This window comes from Cupressus sempervirens, chromosome 8 (assembly GCF_028749045.1).
Source record: "Cupressus sempervirens isolate cs-2001-9-10 chromosome 8, ASM2874904v1, whole genome shotgun sequence".
NCBI lineage: Eukaryota > Viridiplantae > Streptophyta > Pinopsida > Cupressales > Cupressaceae > Cupressus > Cupressus sempervirens.
Genome location: NC_143125.1, coordinates 566,041,968 through 566,063,953, shown reverse-complemented (window position 1 = coordinate 566,063,953; position 21,986 = coordinate 566,041,968). Strand labels below are relative to the sequence as shown.

Sequence of the window (21,986 nt, the reverse complement as noted above, 5' to 3'; positions counted from 1 at the left end):
GGTTTAACCATGGAGGAAACTTTGTTGTTAAGCGCACTCAGACTGGAGTAGTACTAAGATGGGTGAGCTCCTGAGAAGTCCCGGTGCTTCACCCCTGTGAGCATCCTCTAGATCCAATGAGTGCTAATTGTTCCGTTTATTCTCATGAGAGATGGATTCATGTTGAATCACTACTCATGAAACATGGGTCAATGAGTTTGACTCAAAATCACGCAGTTAAATCTTGATAGCAATATTACAATTTGACTTGATGTGGAAATCATCTCCTACTTATCAATTGATGAGCTTAAGGGGATTTCTAATGAATGGTTCATAAAGCACAACACTTGGTGAAGGTTTTGCAAATGAGGTTGCAAGCTTTGGGTTTAACCATGGAAGAAAATCTGTAGTTAAGCGCGCTTAGGCTGGAGTAGTATTGGGATGGGTGACCTCCCAGGAAGTCCCAGTGCTTCACCCCTATGAGCATCATCTAGATCTTTACCCCTGTGAGCATCATCTAGATCCAATGAGTGCTAAGTGTTCCATTTATTCTCATGAGAGATGGATTCATGTTGAATCACTACTCATGAAACATGGGTCAATGAGTTTGACTCAAAATCACGGGTTTAACCATGGAGGAAACTCTGTAGTTAAGCGTGCTTAGGCTGGAGTAGTACTGGGATGGTTGACCTCCTGGGAAGTCCCGGTGCTTCACCCCTGTGAGCATCATCTAGATCCAATGAGTGCTAAGTGTTCCATTTATTCTCATGAGAGATGGATTCATGTTGAATCACTACTCATGAAACATGGGTCAATGAGTTTGACTCAAAATCACACACTTAAATCTTGATAGCAATATTACAATTTGACTTGGTGTGGAAATTATCTCCTACTTATGAACAATTTTTTTTTAATAAGATACATGAGACACTAAATTGAAAATTGTGATAACCGCTCGATAGGGATCTCTCAAACGGGTCTGAATAAAACATTTTTGAATTACAAAAGCAAAATTGAAGGAGTGCCGTTGAGGGAAAGGGCTTAGAGGTCAATAAGAAACATATGCTTAGGGTTTGAATGCTTCTGATCCTCGGGGAAAGGTTACGCTCCATGCTCAGATAGTGGCTTTGTTCACCACCGTGTCACGGAGATCTTTGCATGCTATCAATGCACGGAATTTGATACATTTCAATCTCGGAAACAATGTGAATTCCTTTCAGAACACCACATTCCCTTTAAGTGCCCGCCATTAGAGACAGGATGATTGCAATTTTAACTTGGTAGTAGTCAATGCTGCTGCTGCATCAGGACACACATCTCAAGGGAATGAATCAACTAACGACGACGACAGTGAGGATAACCTCCATTTCAAAACACAGGTTTGTCGACTAATTGGGTAATTTTCAACGCTGTTGAACTTTATCACCAAAATGTGTAGGCGTATTTTTTTAGCAGCACAATGTAATAGAGTATCATATATACATTTCTTGCGTAGAGTATTTGATTGTTCAGTCTTTCCATAAATAACCTAACTGTTGTAAACAGTATATCATTACAACCAATATTAATTGAGCTTGAATTGTTCATATGATGTTTTGAGTTTATTTAAAACTCTTTCAACTGTAACTCTATCCACTATTTGGTTGCCCGAAGCATCCAAACTTGAGAAATTGATCCCAGCAATCATCCCACTTTCTGACACTTTCTGATTTGATTTAATAGTTTGTTTAGCAGCATGCAGGTCATTTACTTTTGTCAGTTGAACATGGGCTATCTTACTGTGGTGAAGTAGACGTGAACTGCAACAGAGGTTTTAAGTAATTATCTAATTTTATAATTTTTTTACCTTGCAGTGTCAAATATTTAAATTAGACTCTTGTAACTTAACACCCGAACAGTGATTCCAGTCCAAATTCAAGGAAATGGAGTCCAGAACAATCCAAATCCTATTGCAACATCTTTAATCCTAATCCATATCTTTGTGCACTTCCAACCACAAAGGAAAGAGAAAAGATGGAGAGCTGTAAGATTCAATGAGAGACCAATTACATTAGCTTGGATCAAAGTAAATGACGACAAGTTATACATGTTACAAGCAAACATACATTTAATGTAAAATGCAAATATTAGCTACTCAAACATTAAGGATATGAAAAGATACAATACAAAAGATTGCCTAGAAATATATGTGTTCGTTGGATGTATGCATCAAAGAGATGGCATGACTAAGAGGTTTCACGAGTTTAAGACATGATCACTTTGACTTAGGAGGTAAGTTTGTTTAGTCTAACTAAGAGGTCAAGAGTGGAACTACCAATCAATGGATCAATTTACTCAAACTATCCAAAAGAAAGATGGCCTTGATTGGATGTTCATTGCATAGTGTGATGATTAAATCTCGACACTATTGTTGTAACCACCTAGTTTTGAATCCTCACTGGACTATTGTGGATGTGGTATTGTGCCCTCACTAATCCATTATGCTTGTGGGTTTGAACCTTTGTGTTGATTTTGTTAGTGTAAGTTTAATAGGCCGTGTTTGGTGTAGACTTATCAAAGTGTTTGTTATGTATTCTGATATATAATGAACTGACATCTTCCTGTTGACAAAATTAATGTACTTGCTGTAAACTGTAATAACCTTATCTCAGATCAGTATTGCCAATGTTATTGATATGATCTGTAGAATGAAAATGATACAAATATATATATATATATATGTGTGTGTGTGTGTGTGTGTGTGTTGAAATATGATGTAATAGAGTCATGACTCTATATGTTCATGTCTCAACACTTACCGATTCATTAACTAACACTAAACGGTGTGTTACGATCACTCACGGGTTAAATCGATATCAATGATCGCATAGTAAGATGAGGCCACCTGATCACAATTGGAGATGGCGCTTCAATATAACTAGCAGTGTGCCAATATAAATATAATCAGTTGTAACAATAAAACGGTCTTAGTGTAAACTACCACTCGATTGTTAATGTTTAGAAAGATAAACAAAATTGAACTATTGCATATATATATATATATATATATATATATATATATATATATATATATTACTAGTCTTAATGCAGATGTTTCAAACTCAACTGCTAACTTTCTTAACACTCCCTCTTTAGCAATGAGGGATTGAAACTTTTGTATACAATTGAGTAGGCTTGATTATATTTGATGAAATATGATGTCAGGCAAAAATCTGGTCTGAATAACCATAATAATTTATTTTCATGATGTCCGAACAAAACCCGACCTATAACCATGATGGATATCATTGTGTCCGATACAGTCCGGCATATAACAATGACACCAATAATTTTCATTATGTCCGGACAAGATCCGACCTATAATCATGATGGATATTAATGTGTCCGGCAGAATCCGCCATATAACAATGACACCAATAACCTTCGATACTTTTGGTATTAAAGGTTGGTCATCTATTGATAAGATCGTCACCCTATAATAGAGACCTTTAATAAAGAATATGAAAGATTGTCACCTTTCATTTAACAAGTTTGCAAACAATAATTTAATATAATATTCATGAATAAAATTTACAAAAAAAATGTAATTACATATTTGTCATACCAAGTTTAGATCTACAATACTCTATTTTCACTCTTGCAGGAGGTTTAGTGAAAATGTCAGCATTTTGATCATTTTTGTTAACATAAATCAGCTTGATCACATTCTTGTCAACAATGTCTCTGATGTAGTGATAAGGAGTCTCAATGTGCTTTGACCGATTGTGGAACACTGGATTTGCTGAAAGTTTTATGCAACTCTGATTATCACAACGGATCAATGTGCTTTGACTGATTGTGGAACACTGGATTCGCTGAAAGTTTGATGCAACTCTGATTGTCACAATGGATCACAGTGGAATCTAACTTCTTCCCAAATAATCCAAATAATAGCTTCCTTAACCAAATTGCTTCATGTGCTCCCATGGAGGCTGCCATATATTCTACTTTAGTAGAACTCAAGGCAACTGTAGGTTGTTTTCTACTGAACCATGACACCATTGTTGATTCGAGACTAAAACAACATCCGGTAGTACTCTTTCAATTTAAGGAACAACCAACCTAATCAGAATCTGTGTAGCCTTTAAGTTTGATTTCAACATTTCTATACTTTAGTCCAAGACCAATAGTGCCACATAGATATCTCAAGATATGTTTAGCGGCCATCAGGTGTATTTTCTTAGGTTCACACATAAAGTGACTCAAAACATTCGTAGCGTAGCAGATGTCAGGTCTAGTGTTAACCAAAAACATGAGAGATCCAATAATCTGTCTGTAGAGGGTAGGATCAATAGATTCTCAATGTGCTGCTTCCTCTTTTAGCTTGTGTAAATTAGTTTCCATTGGAATTGCAAGTGGCTTGTTGTTCATCATCCCAAATATATTCAAAATATCTTGAGTATATTTTCCTTGGTTTAAGAATATGTAATCTTCCTTTTGACATACTTTTAGACCCAAAAAATAATGTAGTAAACCTAGGTCTTTCATGTCAAATTCAGCAGCAAGGTCTTGTTTGTATTTAGCAATCAGATGATCTTCACCTGTTATTAAGAGATCATCAGCATAAAGAACCAATATAATCATATCTCCATTAGATACCTTGAAATATATGTTAGGATCAGCTTCATTTTTAGAGTATCCTAATTTGATGAGATAACTGTCAATTCTTTCATACCAAGCTCGAGGGGCTTGTTTCAGGCCATATAATGCTTTCTTTAGTTTACATACATAAAGATTTTCATTTTTTATTACGAAATCTTTAGGCTGTTCAAATATAAACTTCTTCATTTATGACTCCATTTAAGAATGCAGTTTTCACATCCATTTGATGCACCTTCCATCCTTTTGCTGCTGCTAATGCAAGAATTTGTATGACTGAAGTAAAATGAGCAATTGGGGCAAAAGTTTCTTCATAATCAATATCTGCTTTCTGTGAAAAACCTCGGGCAACAAATCTCGCTTTATGTTTCTCAATGCTTCCATCTGCTGCATATTTGATTTTATATAACCATTTAGAAGAAACAACAGATTTGGCTTTAGGTCTAGGTACAATCTCCTAGACATCATTTTGAAGTATTGATTGATATTCCTCAACCATAGCATCTTTCCATGCTTGGCAAGTTAGAGCTTCTTCAATAGATGTAGGTTCAGATTTAGTGAGCTTAGTTACCAGTGCAGTATAACATGATTTGTTTATGGTTTTCTTGACTTCCTTAGTGATTTCATTTGGTTCAATATTATTTTCTTCAATCATTTTCCTTGCCCACAATGGTCTCTTTTTAGTATTAGAGATGTTTTTATTTTTTGTATTTAGTATTGAACTCGTTTCTTCTGATATATTCTCCCTCTTCATATTGTTGACTTTCATCTAAGTCTGTTGAAGGCTCATCATTTCTGTTTATGGATAGTTTTAGAGCAGTGTTTTCCTCAAATATGACATCTCTGCATACTTCTACCGATCTTTGTCCAGGAACATAGACTCTGTATCCTTTTGAGTTTTCACTATACCCAATAAATATTCCTTTCTTTCCTAAAGGTTCTAACTTAGTTCTTCTTTCTTTAGGTATATGTATATACATAGGACAACCAAAAATCTTGAGATGACTTAAGTTAGGTTTATTCCCTGTGAAGACTTCTTTAGGTGTAATATTTTCTAGGATAGAGTGTGGACATCTGTTTTGAATGTATACAACAGAATTAGTGGCTTCTGCCCAGAATGAAAAATGCAGGTTTTGATCATGAAGTATAGCTTTAGCTGCCTCAACAATAGTTCTATTTTTTCTTTTTGCTACACCATTTTGTTGAGGATTACAAGGTACTGTATACTCCCTTTTAATCCCAACAGATGTACAAAAAGCTTTGAAATTTTCAGAAGTATATTCTCCCCCATTGTCAGATCTTAGAGTCTTAATTTTCTTTGATACTTGATTTTCTACCAATTCTTTGAATTTTGCTAATACTTCATTTGATCCCTTAACTTTTAGAAAGAAAATCCAAGTCTTCCTAGAGTAATCATTGATGAAGATTATGTAGTAGGAGTAACCTCCTAGGGAGAGAGTTGGCATGGGCCCACATAGATCAGAGTGAATTAGTTCCAGAATTGATTTAGACTTGTGTTCACTAGTAGGGAAAGGTTTTTTAATGTTCTTTCCTAGAGCACAACATTTACATATACTTGTATGGGTAGAATTTAAGTTTGGAATTCTAGTGATTTTGCCTATCTTAGGTAGTGAACTGAAACCAATATGTCCAAGTTTCCTATGCCATATTTCATTAGAATTTATTATTTCATGATTAAGAGCTTGATTTTGAATATTACATAATTTATATAAGGTCCCATCTCTAGTCCCGATAGTGATGGCATTTTTAAAATTTGTGTTTTTAGGCTAGTACAAGACTTTGTCTTCATTGAAAGTAACTTGAAAACCTTCATTCGTTAATCTAGAGATTGAGATTAGGTTTCTTTTTGTTCCAGGTACAAATAGAACATCTTTCAACTTTAATGTAACTCCAGTCCTTAATTGAATAGAGCAGGTCCTAATGCCTCTGACTGGATGAGTGGAGTTGTCTCCAATAATAACTCCTTTAGATCTGTAATTTTCATGTGTTTCAAATTTGTCTCTGAATCCTGTTATATGTCGGGAAGCACCACTATCTATTATCCACACACTTTCTTTAGAGTTTATCTCACTTGACAAAGCAGAGTAGAAAACTAGATTTTCATCTTTCTTACTTTTGGCTAATGAGGCTAAGATTCTTTCCCTTTCAGGACATTTGCTGAAGATATGTCCGAATTTCTCACATTTAAAGCATTTAACTTTAGAGTGATTAGTGTTGACCTTATTATGTTTTTTTTAAATAGTCATGTTTCTTTCCTTTAAATTTCCTTTTCTTCCCCTGATGATTAGGAGCTGAGAAAAGAGCTTGATTTTCACCCTCTTGATTTGATACGATACCTCTGCAAATTAATCTTGACTCTTTTGATGTACAATCAGTTTTTAGTTGATCAATGAAGAGATTGAAGGTCTACTGACAACTTGAATAAATGCTTCCCATGATAGCGGTAATCCTCTGAGTGCTAATATAGAGAGTTCTTGATCTTCTACTTTGTTTCCAATGGAATTTAAGTGATTCTTAATTTCAGAGATCCTTCCAAAATAAGATGAAATTGATTCTCCCATATAATCATTTTAGTATTCATCAATTGATTCTTCAGAGTAATCAATCTGCTCGAGTTGTTTATTTCAAATACATTTTTTATTGTTGTGAATACTTCAAAGGCTTTCTTCAGATTTGAAATGGAAGGAAGAATGTGATCCTTTACGGAGTCTATTATGATTTTGTTAGCTTTATTGTTTCGCCTTCTCCAAGTGATTTTTTCAGTTTCATCTTCAGGAATTGGATTATTAGATTCAATGAATGATTCTAAAACTAGTTCTTCAAGAACTATGGTAATCCGGATTTTCCATGAAAAGAAATATACAGCACCTTTGAGTCTGTCTTCCACTCACACATTATTTGACATATTTGCAGTACTTATGATAGTCTCTTTACCAAGTAGGCTCTGATACCATGTAAAGTTTAATAGACCATGTTTGGTGTAGACTTATTAAAGTGTTTGTTATGTATTCTGATATATAATGAACTGATGTCATCCTGTTGACAAAATTAATGTACTTGCTGTAAATTGTAATAACCTTATCTCAGATCAATATTGCCAATGTTATATATATATATATGTATGTTGAAACATGACGTAATAGAGTCATGATTCTATACATTCATGTCTCAACACATACTGATTCATTAACTAACACTAAATGGTGTGTTATGATCACTCACAGGTTAAACCGATATCAATGATCGCATAGTAAGATGAGGCCACCCGATGACAATTGGAGATGGCGCTTCAGTATAACTAGCGGTGTGCCAATATAAATATAATTGGTAGTAACAATAAAACAGTCTTAGTGTAAACTACCACCCGACTGTTAATGTTTAGAGAGATAAACAGAATTGAACTACTGCATTATATATATATATTACTAGTCTTAATGCAGATGTTTCACTACTCAACTGCTAACTTTCTTAACAGTTAGTGTTCATGCTGATGTCTTAATTCTTCATACCCTCACTAGGTGAGTTTATTGTTAGGCTTTGTGCACTAATCAAGATATTGCACTCACAAGTTTGGACATTCATGTTGAGAATGAGGTTGCTTGCCTATGGATTCACCTAGCTTAGATTAGGCTAAAAAGTATTGTGTTATTGACAAAAAGGTGACCTTAATTGAATAAAGTTGATATCTAAAACTATTGATAATCAAGGATTGATGAGATTCTAGTGGTACTTGTGTACCTTAAGTCATAGCAAAGACATTTCATTATAAGATACCTAAGTGAGAATCATTAAATGTTCAAAATTCCAAGATTCTTTTTAATAGGTGTAATATTGCATCAATACCTCGCACAAGTGTAACTTAGGTGGAAATGAGAAATCAAGAATGAAAATGTGTTTTGGTGAAATGAGTCATATGAAGGAACTCTTGTAACTTCATGCCCTCTTATGGCCTATTAGTTAAATTGATTTGAGAAATCCCACATGGATCTTCTTGGACGATCTTATGCCTTTTATTGTGGCATTAGTTCTCTTGTTCTTTCCTTAGTCAAAAACCCAAGTTGACTAAATCCAAAATTGAGCAAGTATTGGCCTTGTTGGATTCTTTTGGGTTTCAGTTTCCATAACCTCAAATCACTTCTTTTGAATCTTGCAAAAGGATAAGTGTATGATTTACTAGAATTTGGTTATTTGCAACCACCTTCCCTACTTGTTTAGGTCCTTTTCCTCCACATTGGGTCCAAAAAGTAAATGTTGCTAAAGTCACCGTTTCATTAATGCCTAAAGTCTTCTTTGCAAATTGCCTAGGTGTTCCTCTTACTGAGCATCAAGCCATCCACTTCTTCTATCCTTACATCCCTTTTTAGACATGCTTATTAACTTTGCCTTCCCAATCCCTAACCTTGAAGTCCAAGTCCTTAAATGTCTAGTATTGAAATCATTAGTTTTTGAACTTTCAACTTTCTCCTTACCTTCATCCCATTTGGTATGAAGTAAGTTTGTTCCGAACCTCAACTCTTGATTCATTCCCTTCACTCTTTGCATTTGTCTAAGTCATCTCACTAGACCCATGAGATTTCCCTTACTATCCTACCATCTGCCATCCTCAATCCCTCAAAAGCTCGATCCTCGCAATAATGTCATCAATCCTTGTTGACATCATCTACCCTTCATCTCCTTAGTGACGTCCTGATTGTCGTTGAAGGTTGGACTTTCGACATCCCTCATTCTCCCTTTCCTCATTAGCTAGTATCACAATGGATGTTTGGTGCTCAATGCTTTATAAAAGGCTTCTCTAATTAGGGCATCGAAGATCGACATGCTTTTCTTCTAAGCTCAATAATGGGTGACATGTTTTAGGCTCCAAGCTTGATGTACGATCTAAAAAACCCTATTAGTCCATGGTGCAAAGTTTTGCTTTTGATTGTGACTTTTGCTTTCCTTAACCTTGGCTAGTTATTCAAACTCAATAATTCCAAAAAACTAGCTAACAACTTGGTCAATTGTTCAGTCGTTTGAAAATTCTCTTACTGAACATCCAAATAGGTATCTATAGTTTGATAAATCGGATTAAAATTGACCAAGTATGCTCATCCAGGTTTTTGGATTGCTAGTGGATTTGCAAATAGAGGGAAGTGAACTTGAGTTTGTGTAAGGTCATAAATTTGATCCCGCCAAAGGTGACTATCGTCCCTTGAGAGCCAAGTTCACAACATACATCTAGATATCTTTAACTAGCTAAACTAATGGAAATATCTTATTATAGATAAGGAGAATCAATATTTTAGTTCTAGAAAAGAAAAGACTAGACGATAGAGAGTCTTAAGTCCAAATCTTGAGCATCTCAGCCTCAAGCATTAGTGTGGTGTATGAATGCTTGAGCGATGTGTTGTAGTCTTGCACAAACTGTGACAAAAAATTCTCTGAATTTAGCAAAAACTTGGGTTTGTTCTTCAAATAACTTACAAGATGCAAAAGTCATACATGTGATGAAAATATATTAAATAACAGAATTGGAAGTAAATGAAATAAATTAAATATTAGCAAACTTTCTGTACCATCTTAAAATGTTCCCACTTGCCTTTTAAGACCTTTTAGCACCCTTTTCATAATGCCTTTCCTGGACCATAGATGGACTTGTGCTTAGTGCTCTCTTTTCCTTGTTTCCCACTTTCTTCTCTATTCCTTTTGGCAACTACCTGAGCTCTCTGTGGTTCTCTTGTCCTACCCTCTGGGACCAAGTTGACTTGGATTGGTTAGGGTCAACCCACGTCAACCTTGACCCCATGGTTTGCAGAGCTTGGAGCTTGAAAAGCCTTAGGGGTTTAATTAGTTTAATCTCGCTCTCTAGTCGGCTTTTGTTGTTTTCCTGCTCGAAAACTCATATATAAGGAGGAACATACAATCCAATTTCATCTCTCAAGCTCAAGTATTCATATCCTTTTGAAGACAAGCAAGCTATTCTTTGCATTCAAAGAGTTAAAGCATTCAAGCAAGTGAGATTTCTATCAAGCATTAAAGGATCCTTTGTGGGCATTTCCTCTTCAAGATCTAGCTTATTGTTGGCCATCAAGGGAGGAGATCTACTGTGAAGCATTCATTATCTTCTATATTGATGCACATTTACATCCATGGCACCATGATGGGATTATGGTAGATCTATTGCAAATTGTGGAGATACCTTACATACCTATACCTAATTCAAGATCTACAACACACCACAAAATAAAATCCTATTGACAAGGGTTTTAAACTTTTAAGCAAGGTGAATCCTAACATTTCTCTTGTTTTCAATCATTTACATTTACATTCATCATTTACAAGGTTGATTCCTCAATCTAGGGCTTGACCAAGACAAACCCTCAACCAACAAAAACCCTTTATTTTCAGTATGCAGGAGCACGATAGCAAAATTTCATGTGGGGATCTGAAAATAACTCCCCAAGAGCTTCTTGAAGAAGCTGGTTCAACTTTGCAATAGTGCCCTAAGTACACGTCAACCTCACTTGAATCCGACCCTCCATGTTGACCTAGACCTTGCTGCTATTGTGGACAAACGATTTCTAGGTTTTGTTCCTTTTGTCATTTCCTTCAGGAATCCACAATCGAATATTTCAAAAACAAGCTTGGATCCACGATTTTTGGAGCTAAAATACTATTATGAAGTAATTGGTAATATACTTGCTTATTATTAACAGAGACCAAGAGGTCTATATATACAAAAGAATAAAGCTATGTTTCCTTAGGAAACGATTGTATAGAATAGAAACATTCTAATCTAGTTAAAAGAAAGCTAAAAAAGCTAACAGAGAAAGCTAAAAAAGCTAATAGATAACTACAGCGAACTACATATTAGAAACATTCTAATATTTACAATAGATTACAAATAGATCACCATTAACTAATAATAGACGTTCATCTATTATCGTAATACCCTCCCTTAATGGTTAATCTATCCACAACATCAAGTTGTCCTTTGAATTTGACAAACTTATCAGGACCAAGAGGCTTGGTGGGAATGTTTGCAGTCTAATTTGTGATAGGAACATACTACAAATCTATTGTCCCGTCTTCAACTAGTTATTTTATTTAGTGATAGTGAACATCCACATGCTTGGTTCGTTAATGGAAGATTGGATTTCGGGCTAACTTGGTAACTCCTTCGATATCAACAAACAGAGTAGTCGGTCTTGCTGGTGACATCTGCATATCCCCAAGCAGCCGACGAAGCCAAACAACTTCACATCTTGCATTAACAGTCCCTTTGTATTCGTCCTTTGTAGAGGAGAGAGAAACTACTTGCTGCTTCTTATTGGTCCATGTGACAATACCGGATCCGAAATTGAACACATATCCAAAAGTTGACTTTTTATCATCAACAGAGCCTGCTCAATTTGAATCTGTTAACCCACTGAGTCTAGGATGAGAACTTCGAGAGTAAGGAAGTCCATACTCTAAAGTGCCCTTCACATAAGAAAGCACACGCTTTGCGGCCTTCCAATGATTAGCCTTGGGTGCTGTCATAAAGTGTGAGATGTAGCTGACTATGAAGTTGATGTCAGGCCTAGTAGCAGAGAGGTGGATGAGGTTGCCTACTAGTTGCCTGTATGTAGTATCATCAACGAGAGGAGAATCATACTTGGTTGATAACTTGAGGCCTTTCTCCATGGGTGTAGATGTAGGTTTGCAATCCTGCATACAAAATTTGTCTAACAGAGCCCTGGCATATTTGGACTTAGAGATGAATGTACCAGAAGACTGTTGCCAAACCTCAACACCTAGGCAATAATACATGAGCCCAAGGTCAGTCATATCAAAAGACTGGCATAAATTTTATTTGATTCCCTGAAACAAAGATGTTGAACTACCAGTGATGATCAAGTCATCCACATAAATAACCAGAAGGATGATGTCACTGTCAGTAGTCTTGATGTACAAATTTGAGTTTGAAGAATTCCTCTTGAAGCCTCGATCATTGAGGTGCTTATCAATTTTTATGTACCATGCTCGAGGGGCCTGCTTCAAGCTATAGAGAGCTCTAGCTTTCACCAATTTGAGAACCTGATGGTCTTTACCAGCAACCTTGAAACCAGGAGGTTGCGTCATGTGGACCTCTTCATGGAGATCACCATTCAGGAAAGCACTCGTGATGTCCATCTGATGGACCTTCCAACCAAACTATACTGCCATGGCTAGGACTAATTTGATTGTGCTCATCTTTGCAGTAGAAGCAAAGGTTTCCTCATAATCAATGCCTTAACACTGAGAAAAACCCTTCACAACTAAACGAGCTTTGTATTTATCCATAGTGTGATCAAAATTTTATTTAATTTTGTAAACCCATTTGCAACCAATGGGTTTCTTCCCTGATGGAAGATTAGAAATGACTCAAGTGTTATTCTGCAGCAGGCTGTGGTGTTTAGAGGTCATGGCCTATTCCCACTCTAGAATTCCTTTTGCCTTGGGATATGTTTGAGGTTCTAAAACACTGTGAATGTTGGCCATGAGAGCAAAGTTCTCCCATTAATGAGCTCATCATCATGAAGATCAGAAGGTGTCTTAGCTAACCACTTAGGTCGGAGAGGAGAATGACCAACATTAGTATCAGGAGATGCTTGGTGATCAGGTTCCTCATCAGAAGAATTTGGATCAAACTCAGGTGAAGCATCAACAAATCAAGGAGATCCTACAGGTGAAGCTAGAGGTGTTTGTACAGGGATCACTGGTATAACTAGAGCTACAAGAGCTACTGGAGCCCTCCCATCAGGTGGGCCTAATGGAAGCCTAACTCCCAAATCGTGAGCCTTCATAGGCTGGTCAACTATATCAGGAACAAGAGAAACAAGCATGAATGGTCCTTGTTGCTCATCAAAGACTACATCATGACTGTACAGGAGACGAGAGGTCTTAGTGTCGATCAAGCGGTAGGCTTTGTGAAGACTACTATATCCAGCAAGCATGAGTTTCTGACTCTTGGCATCCAACTTGGTGCATGACGCATTGGGGATCCAAGCAAAAGAAAAGGAGCCAAAAACCTTCAAGTGACTGATTTTGGGTTTGCGACCTGACCAAGCCTCTTCCAGAGTTTTACCTGTGACAACCACTGTGGGTGGCCGGTTGAAAAGATAAACTGCAGTGTTCACTGCTGCTTCCCAGAACTTCTTCGGAACATGTCTGTGTTCAAGAATGGATTGAGCCATATTAGTGATTGTTTTGTTTTGACGTTCAACTAGATTGTTCTGTTGTGGTGTGTGGGGTGTGGGGTGTGGTTATCTGGCGTTTGAAGCCACGAGTATCCAAGAAGCTAGAGAATTCATTGGAACAAAATCCCCCCCCCCATTGTTTGATCTAAGCGTAATAATAGATTTCCCAAGCTCTTTTTCAACTAAAGGTTTAAACTTTTGAAATATAGGAAATGCGTTTGATTTTTTTTTAAGGAAATACACCCACATTTTTCTATTGAAGTCAACAACAAACAATAGAAAATACCTGGACCCAAGAACAGGAGTGGCCATAGGGCCACAAATATTGACATGAACAAGCTGATGTACCTAAGAAGCTCTCCATGAATCGCCACTTGTGAAAGGTGTACGATGTTACTTCCCAGCCTGGCATGCATCACAAACTCTAAGCTGCTGAGCTTGAATCTCTAGCAATCCAAGGACAAGCTCATCCCGAGCAAGCTGAGAGGGATAATGCACATTTAATTGCCCATATCGTTGATGCCAAAGTGTGCTAACATAAGACCATCGAGCAGCCACAACTAAGTCTCTAGAATCACCAGAATCAGTAAGTCAGAAAAGATCATGATCCTCAAGACCCACTGCAATAGTAGGCTGAGTTGCCTGATCAATGATGGTACGCTGATGTGAACAGAAGGTGACATCCAAGTGTGGATAATGTCGCAGTAACCGACTGACTGAGTAGATTTAGTTCCATCCTTGGAATGTAGTACACATCGAGAAAAATGAGATTCCTCCCAGCAAACTGAATTTGAAAGTTGCCTTTGCTGACAGCAGTGTACTTCACCACAAAAAATAACAGAATCTAAATAAGGCTGGTAGTCAGCAAACTAGTCTCTGCGGTGGGTGAAATGACAAGGGACACCTGAATCAATGTACTAGGTAGATGACTTCACATGGTTTGCAGGTCTTTTTGCCATGAAGGCATAAAAGGCAGATTTCGTCTGCTCAGTGTGTACTACACTGTTCGCTTTGGGTTGCGAACCTGATTGCTTAGATTGTGCAGCTAAGCGTTTTCGACATTCAATGTTCATATGCCCAAAGTTGTGGCAATAGTTGCATTGAATGTTCTTTTTTCGGGAGCCATCTGAAGCTAGAGCAGAAGACTTCCGCTGAAACTTGCCTTTATCCTTCTGAAAGGATTGAACAACAAAGGCTTGCTTTGTGGAGGTGGAGCTGCTACCGAATTGTTGTTTTCACCGATCTTGCTGAAGCAGAAGTGTGCAGAGATCAGTGAACTTTAGATCAACACTAGAGTAGGTGATGTTTAGAGTCTCGATAAAATGCTCATAGGACTTTGGTAAACTCTGAAGAGTGATAACCACAATGCCCTCCTCCATCTTGCGACCGATGGTAAGCAATTGATCACGAATTTCTTGAATTCTATTCAGGTGAGCTTGGACCGAGGTTCACTCATCCATGATAATAGAAAACAGAGTGTTCTTCAAGAAGAAAGCTCTGCTTTTGTCAGAAGTCTCATGAAGACATTTGAGATGTGTCCATATCTCAACAACTGTCTTGTTGGATGGTATCTGAGAGAGCTGATCATCAACCATAGATAATTTGAGAAGCATCACTACCTCTCTATTATTTAGATCCCATGTATCCTGATCAGTACCAGGAGCAGTCGAACGCTTTGTAACACCTAAAACAATTTGATTGGTATTTTGATATTCAAAAATTGTTATGATCCGCTGCTTCCAAGTTTCATAATTTTGACCATTGAATTTTGAGTTGTGCTTGAGTAGAATGTTTGTCAGAGATGCCATGAAAAACGTGAAAATTTGTGAAGGCACGTTCTTTGAGGCAAAAAAAATGGAAGACCCAAGAAGTTTGAAGAGTGACCCAAAAGAGAGCTCGGAAAACGCAAAAAGGATATGTTGTCGATTTTTGGATCCGTTGGCTCAAAAATCGAGGCATCAAAATCGAGGTACCCATAAAAATGGACAACAACCCAGTTGAGCTCTTGAAAAACCCATGAAGAATTTGGAACTAAAAGAAAAATTCGAGCTAAAAAATTAGGGTTTTGAGTAGAAAATCAGGTCGGTGGCCATAGAAGTTGAATTTGTAGAGAATAATGGCGGGGATTGGGATAGAACTTGTCGATTTTTGTTGTAGGGCTCGACTAGAGGTTGAGATGGCATTGAAGAATGTTGTAGATGTGGAGACTTAACTCCAAAAACGACAAAAAATGAAGGTATGAGGTCCGAGAGCCGTCTGCAAAAAACAAAATGCCACAAAAAAGACCTTTTGTGTCGCGGTTCTTGAATGCTGCCCTAGAAACGTGATTGCAGGAGAAATTTTTCCATGAATGCTGGGATTTCTCAGAAGAAGCCGACAACAAAGTACGCGAATGTTTGAGGACGCGTTTTAATGGATGACGTGAAAACAAAGCCTGAAACTTGTGATTGCATGCCACGATTTCATACCATAATCTCAGATCGTGTGCTTCAAAGAAAAAAATGTGAGTTGCAGACTAGCATTCAAATTTCTCAAGGCAGAAACCCTAGATGGGTTGTAGAGAAAAAGATTGAAATAATTTTGAAAAATTTGAACAAATAATTTTGAAAGAATTAATAACTTTGTCGGAAAAATTTAAGTATTGGCTTTAATACCATATTATGAAGTAATTGGTAAAATACTTGCTAATTATTAACAAAGATCGATAGGTCTCTATATACAAAAGAATACAACGACATTTTGTAAAGAATAGAAACATTCTATTCTAGTTAAAAGAAAGCTAAAAAAGCTAACAGATAACTACAGCTAACCAAATATTAGAGACATTCTAATATTTACAACAGATTACAAATAGGTTACCACTAACTAATAATACACATTTATCTATTATCGTAATAAATACATTTTCTACTACCTATTTCAAGGCGAGTCTTTCATATTTTATTTCCTTTCACATCTTTATCCTAAATCTATATCCTAATTGGGTTGATTGTGTACACTTAGCATTTAGATTACGTTATTTAAGCAATTGGTTTAATCTTGCATAAACATTATCCTGTTTCTAATATTTACAATAGATTACAAATAGGGTACCATTAACTAATAATGGATGTTTATCTATTATCATAATAAATACATCTACTACCTATTTCAAGGCGAGTCTTTCATATTTTATTTCCTTTCACATCTTTATCCTAAATCTATATCCTAATTGGGCTGATTGTGTACACTTAGCATTTAGATTACGTTATTTAAGCAATTGGTTTAATCTTGCATACCCATTATCCTATAAGGGCCAAAGAGTGTATTTTCTTGTATTGCATTTTCCTTTATAATTCAAATTTGGAATTGGTGCCCTTTGTTCTTCAAGTACTAGCTAATCTAATTTGGGTTATAAAGAGGAATCATACTTGGAGATTTCTCTTTTTCCCTCACATACAATTTGAATGACGTTGTGGATTGAAAAGGCAGAGATCTACATCTTATTAAAGTGTCTCCCTTTTTCACCTAAACACCCTCGTGTGGTTGAACACTTCCAATAAACTCATACACATGCAAGAGAGGGAAAATTGTCTGGTGCTGTTCGGAGACCTGCCTTTGTCAAGTCCCTGCTTCGGTGTTTCCACCTCCACAACAGCCATATCGATAGATGGATAGACATAATCAAAGATAAATAAATGACAATGCAGTAGAAACAAACCTCACTTGATGGAGGAAAACCCCTATTACATGAGATATGCAAATAGAAACAAACCCCGCTAGAGGAGCAAAACCCCTATTGCATAAAATAGATTACAGATATAGAATGTGAAAAATCCCAAGATGCTTATTAAAGAGACAAGAGAAATGAAGAAATATTACCAAATCACTGCAAGAGTTTTGCTATTGCAAAAGTACAAGAGAGATTGTAGAGAGAGAACTTGGTGAGATCTTAGAGAATTTAGAGGGATTAATAGAGGTGAAAGCATGAATGTGAGGAAAGAAAGAGGAGGAAAAAGAGGCTTCCCATTCGTTCTAGAAGATTCTAAACTATGCCACTGACAAAAACTAGTGATAAGTGGAAAGCATGCACAACACTGACATTTGAATGTTGGGATGTCAATAGATGAATGTATGGCGTACAGACGCCCATGCGACATGCTAGTGTCCAAAAGAATCACACTCAAAGATGACGGGTGGCAAGGACAACCCATGACTAATGTGAAGCTAATGCTTGAATATAGCTAGCGACAAGGGCTTGGAGCATCCATAGAGCAAAATGATTGATGCAAGGGCTAAGATGGACCTACTCAAATGCTAAGGGAATGGATGCTAAGGTATTCACAAAAAGTATGGCCTAAATTGCAATGGGGGCATGCAAATTTCAACTCTACAATTTGAATGGAAATGGTTTGCCGCCTTCTGGTTGTTGGTAGTTTTCTTTCATATCTAGTTGTGGGATGAAGCTTACAAATGGACCTGATTGAAGGAACATGAAGTTGGAGTAAGTTTTATGGAATCTAATGACAAGGTGGCCTTGTGAAGGTTTTCGGGATACCTAAACATATTTGAGAGGTTCCATATTCCCACAAAGGGCCAAATTTATGTATGGATGAGGCTCAAATTATGTGAAATGTCAAAATGCATAAAAAATATAGATAACATCATTAATGTCATGACGACTCCCTCAATTACCAATGTATTTGCATAGGCTCCAAAAGGGCAGCAAACTCATTTTTCATGGATTTCAAATGAAGAAGTGACATGCATGCTACATTTATTGATTTGCAAACCCCTTTTTGTTACACAATTCTTGGGCTGTGATCTGTAGAGGATTCCAAGAAGGTTTTTGCACTTATTCCTTAGAATGTATGGTAGAGGTATTTGGAGTGATTTTTATGCTTCCCAAAGGAGGGATTCTCACACAACTATGTCAAGCATCATTAAGAGGGTTGTCGCTAGGGTTTTGGTCTTTGTCATGCGCTCCTTTCTCTTGCATCCATTTTGTGCTCTTTTTTTAGGCGTTCCTCCCTTGTTTCTTTAGTAGTGCCATGCATTTTTCATTATTTACAATTGTAAATTGGCATCAATCCTCTATTCAATGAGAATTGTTATTTTTTACCCCTCCCCCCTTTTGATGTGTTGTGTAAAATGTTCTTACTGTCATATTTGAATGAATGTTCATTATTCTTATATGTTTATATGTTGTTTTAAGTTGATTTGTAAGGTTAATTGTGGTTTAGTTTTCTCTCTCTTAGCATTTGTGAAACCCTAATCTTCATGCAAACCTCTAAGAGTTGGTAGAAAAGAGGATTGTGTAGGTTCTTTTGACATTTTCATTACTTGTTTGTGCTGTGGTAAGTAGGAAGAAACACCACTTAATCCAGGTGCATTGCTGCCCCTTTCATTTTTTGTATTCCTTCTTCTCCGTTCCCTTGGCAATGGTAGCAGAGGATGAGGCTTTAGGTTTAATTTGTGCTGGGTTGGATCAGCACTATGCATCTGGGTTGGCCTTATCTATGGGTTTGATCTCGTTTGTAATGTCTAGCACAGCTTGGGATCACTCGCATGTTTGTTAGAGTGCCGAGCTAGCTTCAACATAGTGCAATTTCAAGATATAACAAAACCCATGTACTTAAAACTGTAAGAACCTTAGCTAATTCTGATTCAAAGTACATGGACAAGATCCACGTAGATAACATAGGCATTTGGTCAAATACTTGTCAAACGTAGTATGGTTATATCATTATGAAATATAAATTTATTTCTCAGAAGCATTACATTAAACACTCTGCATACTATCTTTTGGCAACAAGTAGATCACTGTTCTGAACTTGATTCAAGTTTTCTCTTGTAGACTGAGTAGAAAAACCATGACATCATATATATTACAAGTGTTTAAAATTCCATTGCTTTCAGATTTGCATATTGATAGTTTGCACACAAATGACAATAATGCAGATTTAAAATACTGTATCAGATTGTCACAACTTTAACAGACATTAATTACAGCTACTAAAGGATGATGCCATTATCATAACCGATGAGTATATAGAATTCCAATATGATCTGTTTGATCTCTACAATAGGCCATAACTGTTGGGAGCTGTTACTCTTCACCATCTCTGTAGGGACTGAGATTTTTAATCATGCGCAACAAAATGTATTCACAGCCCTTGAAATTTTGATAATGTGCAGCAATGATTATATGTAGCACTTCAGGCTTAAAGTACCAATGTCGCTTCTGAGCAACCACTATGACTCATAAGTACATCTAGACATTTGCGAGTCCACTGTGGTCTGCAGATGTGGCTCTTGGTATTCACGGCAGAATGTATTTACAGCAAATACTTCAGCTATGGCTTCTTCGCTTGCGGCAAAGGATGAACCAATAGAAATGCTTCTTTCTGAAATATTTAGCCCTGAACTAAATTACAAAGTATTGAGCACAATAATCCTTCAATATTTGTAGCCGTAGTACCCCTGTGCAATAGAGGATGAAAACCAAACATTGTAATTGTTATGATCAATATAAGGGAATGGGCCCACAACATTTTGGGAACTATAGCTTTAATACAAAACTTTGATATATTTTCTCCTCAAAAAATTGGCTCCAGCACAGTTAACATTCATTAATTAACCTGAATGCTAGAATCACATTTGCAGTGATATCTGCTATTATGAACTTCGAACTTTAAAAAATATTAGTGGATTGGGTCCCACTAATCTTTTGGTCAATACTCAGAATGAGATATTTTACCAGCTGACATAATATTTAAATGTGATAGCTGGGCAATATTTAAATATTTATTTATTTCCCGCAGCACATGAAATATTCTTTATTTTCCTAAATCAGATGAAAACATCTCAGACTGTAGATACATTATATCTGCAAATTTGTCACTAGTGGAGACTTCACCAATTTTGCATAAGTGTGAACTCCATCCTGAATCCACTCCAAGGAAGAGCCAGGTTTTTGTCCAGCTCCTCTAATCACTGAAGGTTTTTGTCTCCAGCAATTCCCAATGCAAAGCATCAGTCAAATTCATGAAATCCAATATAACATCTAAACATGTCCAAATGAATTGCAAAACCCTGCTTTTATAATAATTTGATGGACCTTCTGGAATTTGTCTCATTTAGTGGCTTCGCGAACAAGCTGGAGAAGTTTATTAAATAAATTATAATATATCTCTATTTTAGTCACTTTTAATTTAATTAAAGCCATCCTTTTATTATTTATATTTATTTGGACAACTTTAAAATAATTAATTTAATAAATTAACTCACCAAAATTGCGCACTTTATAGACTTAAAACCCTGCTAAAGTAGAGAATGAAGGACCTTCCAAAAGAAAATGAACAGAGAGATTAGGTAATGCCCTCTAAATGTGATGCCTCATGCACTGGAGATGGATGGATAATACGATAGGTTGAAGAAGATCCATACATGCCATACATAATCTCTTGCCTTAGGAAGAAGTAGACCCATAGATGCATGCTGAAGGTCTTCCGTTTTGGAAAGAAATATGTGGGAAGAAAATACATAATTTCTTTACAAATAGTGTCATGGTCTCTAAGTTGGTGATGAGAGGTGCTAGGCTCAGATCATGTGCCATGGGCGTAACTGAAGATGGTGACAACTTGAAGCATGGTGCAAGTTATAGTAGCATAGGTGCTAATGTCAAAGGGGCAACAATTATCTTGGAATTGTAATTGAATAGGAAGATCAAGTTTCAATCGTGTTCTTTGGATCCCCAAGGTAGTATGCACACAATAGATACGCAAGTTTTACCAAGTACTTCTCCCAATGAACTATTGCTAGAAAATAATGATGGTCTTGTTATGCTGAATCATTGGGAGGTCATTTAAGGCAATCCTAAACTCAATAGAAGTAGGTGATGTGGTAGAATATTTGTGCATATCATTGAATTGCTTTTCTCATCTATCAATGTGATCATATTGGATGCTTGCAATCAAATTTGTCGATGTTCGACAGAATGGTATAGAGTAGAAGCAAGAGTGCTCATTGGTGGGAGATGATTTGGAAGGCTATCAATTGGAATTGGATGATCATTAGGATCTCCAAATGTTGATCTAGATAGCATAAAGATATTGTGTTAGTCAATGTCGTCAAAATCACATGTCATGTCAAGGATCCCAAGGACTT

The 21,986-nt window shown here is 36.6% G+C and overlaps 1 protein-coding gene across 1 annotated transcript in view; it reads left to right on the top strand.

Annotated features, from left to right (window-relative positions):
* Positions 1–994: 994 nt before the first annotated feature.
* Positions 995–21,986, top strand: part of LOC149543658 (histidine biosynthesis bifunctional protein hisIE, chloroplastic-like) — a 61,682-nt gene continuing 40,690 nt past the window's right edge. Inside the window, exon 1 of the mRNA XM_089796308.1 lies at positions 995–1,358. Coding sequence (XP_089652434.1) covers positions 1,270–1,358 — 89 coding nt within the window. The 5' untranslated portion in view covers positions 995–1,269. The remainder of the gene's footprint in view (positions 1,359–21,986) is intronic.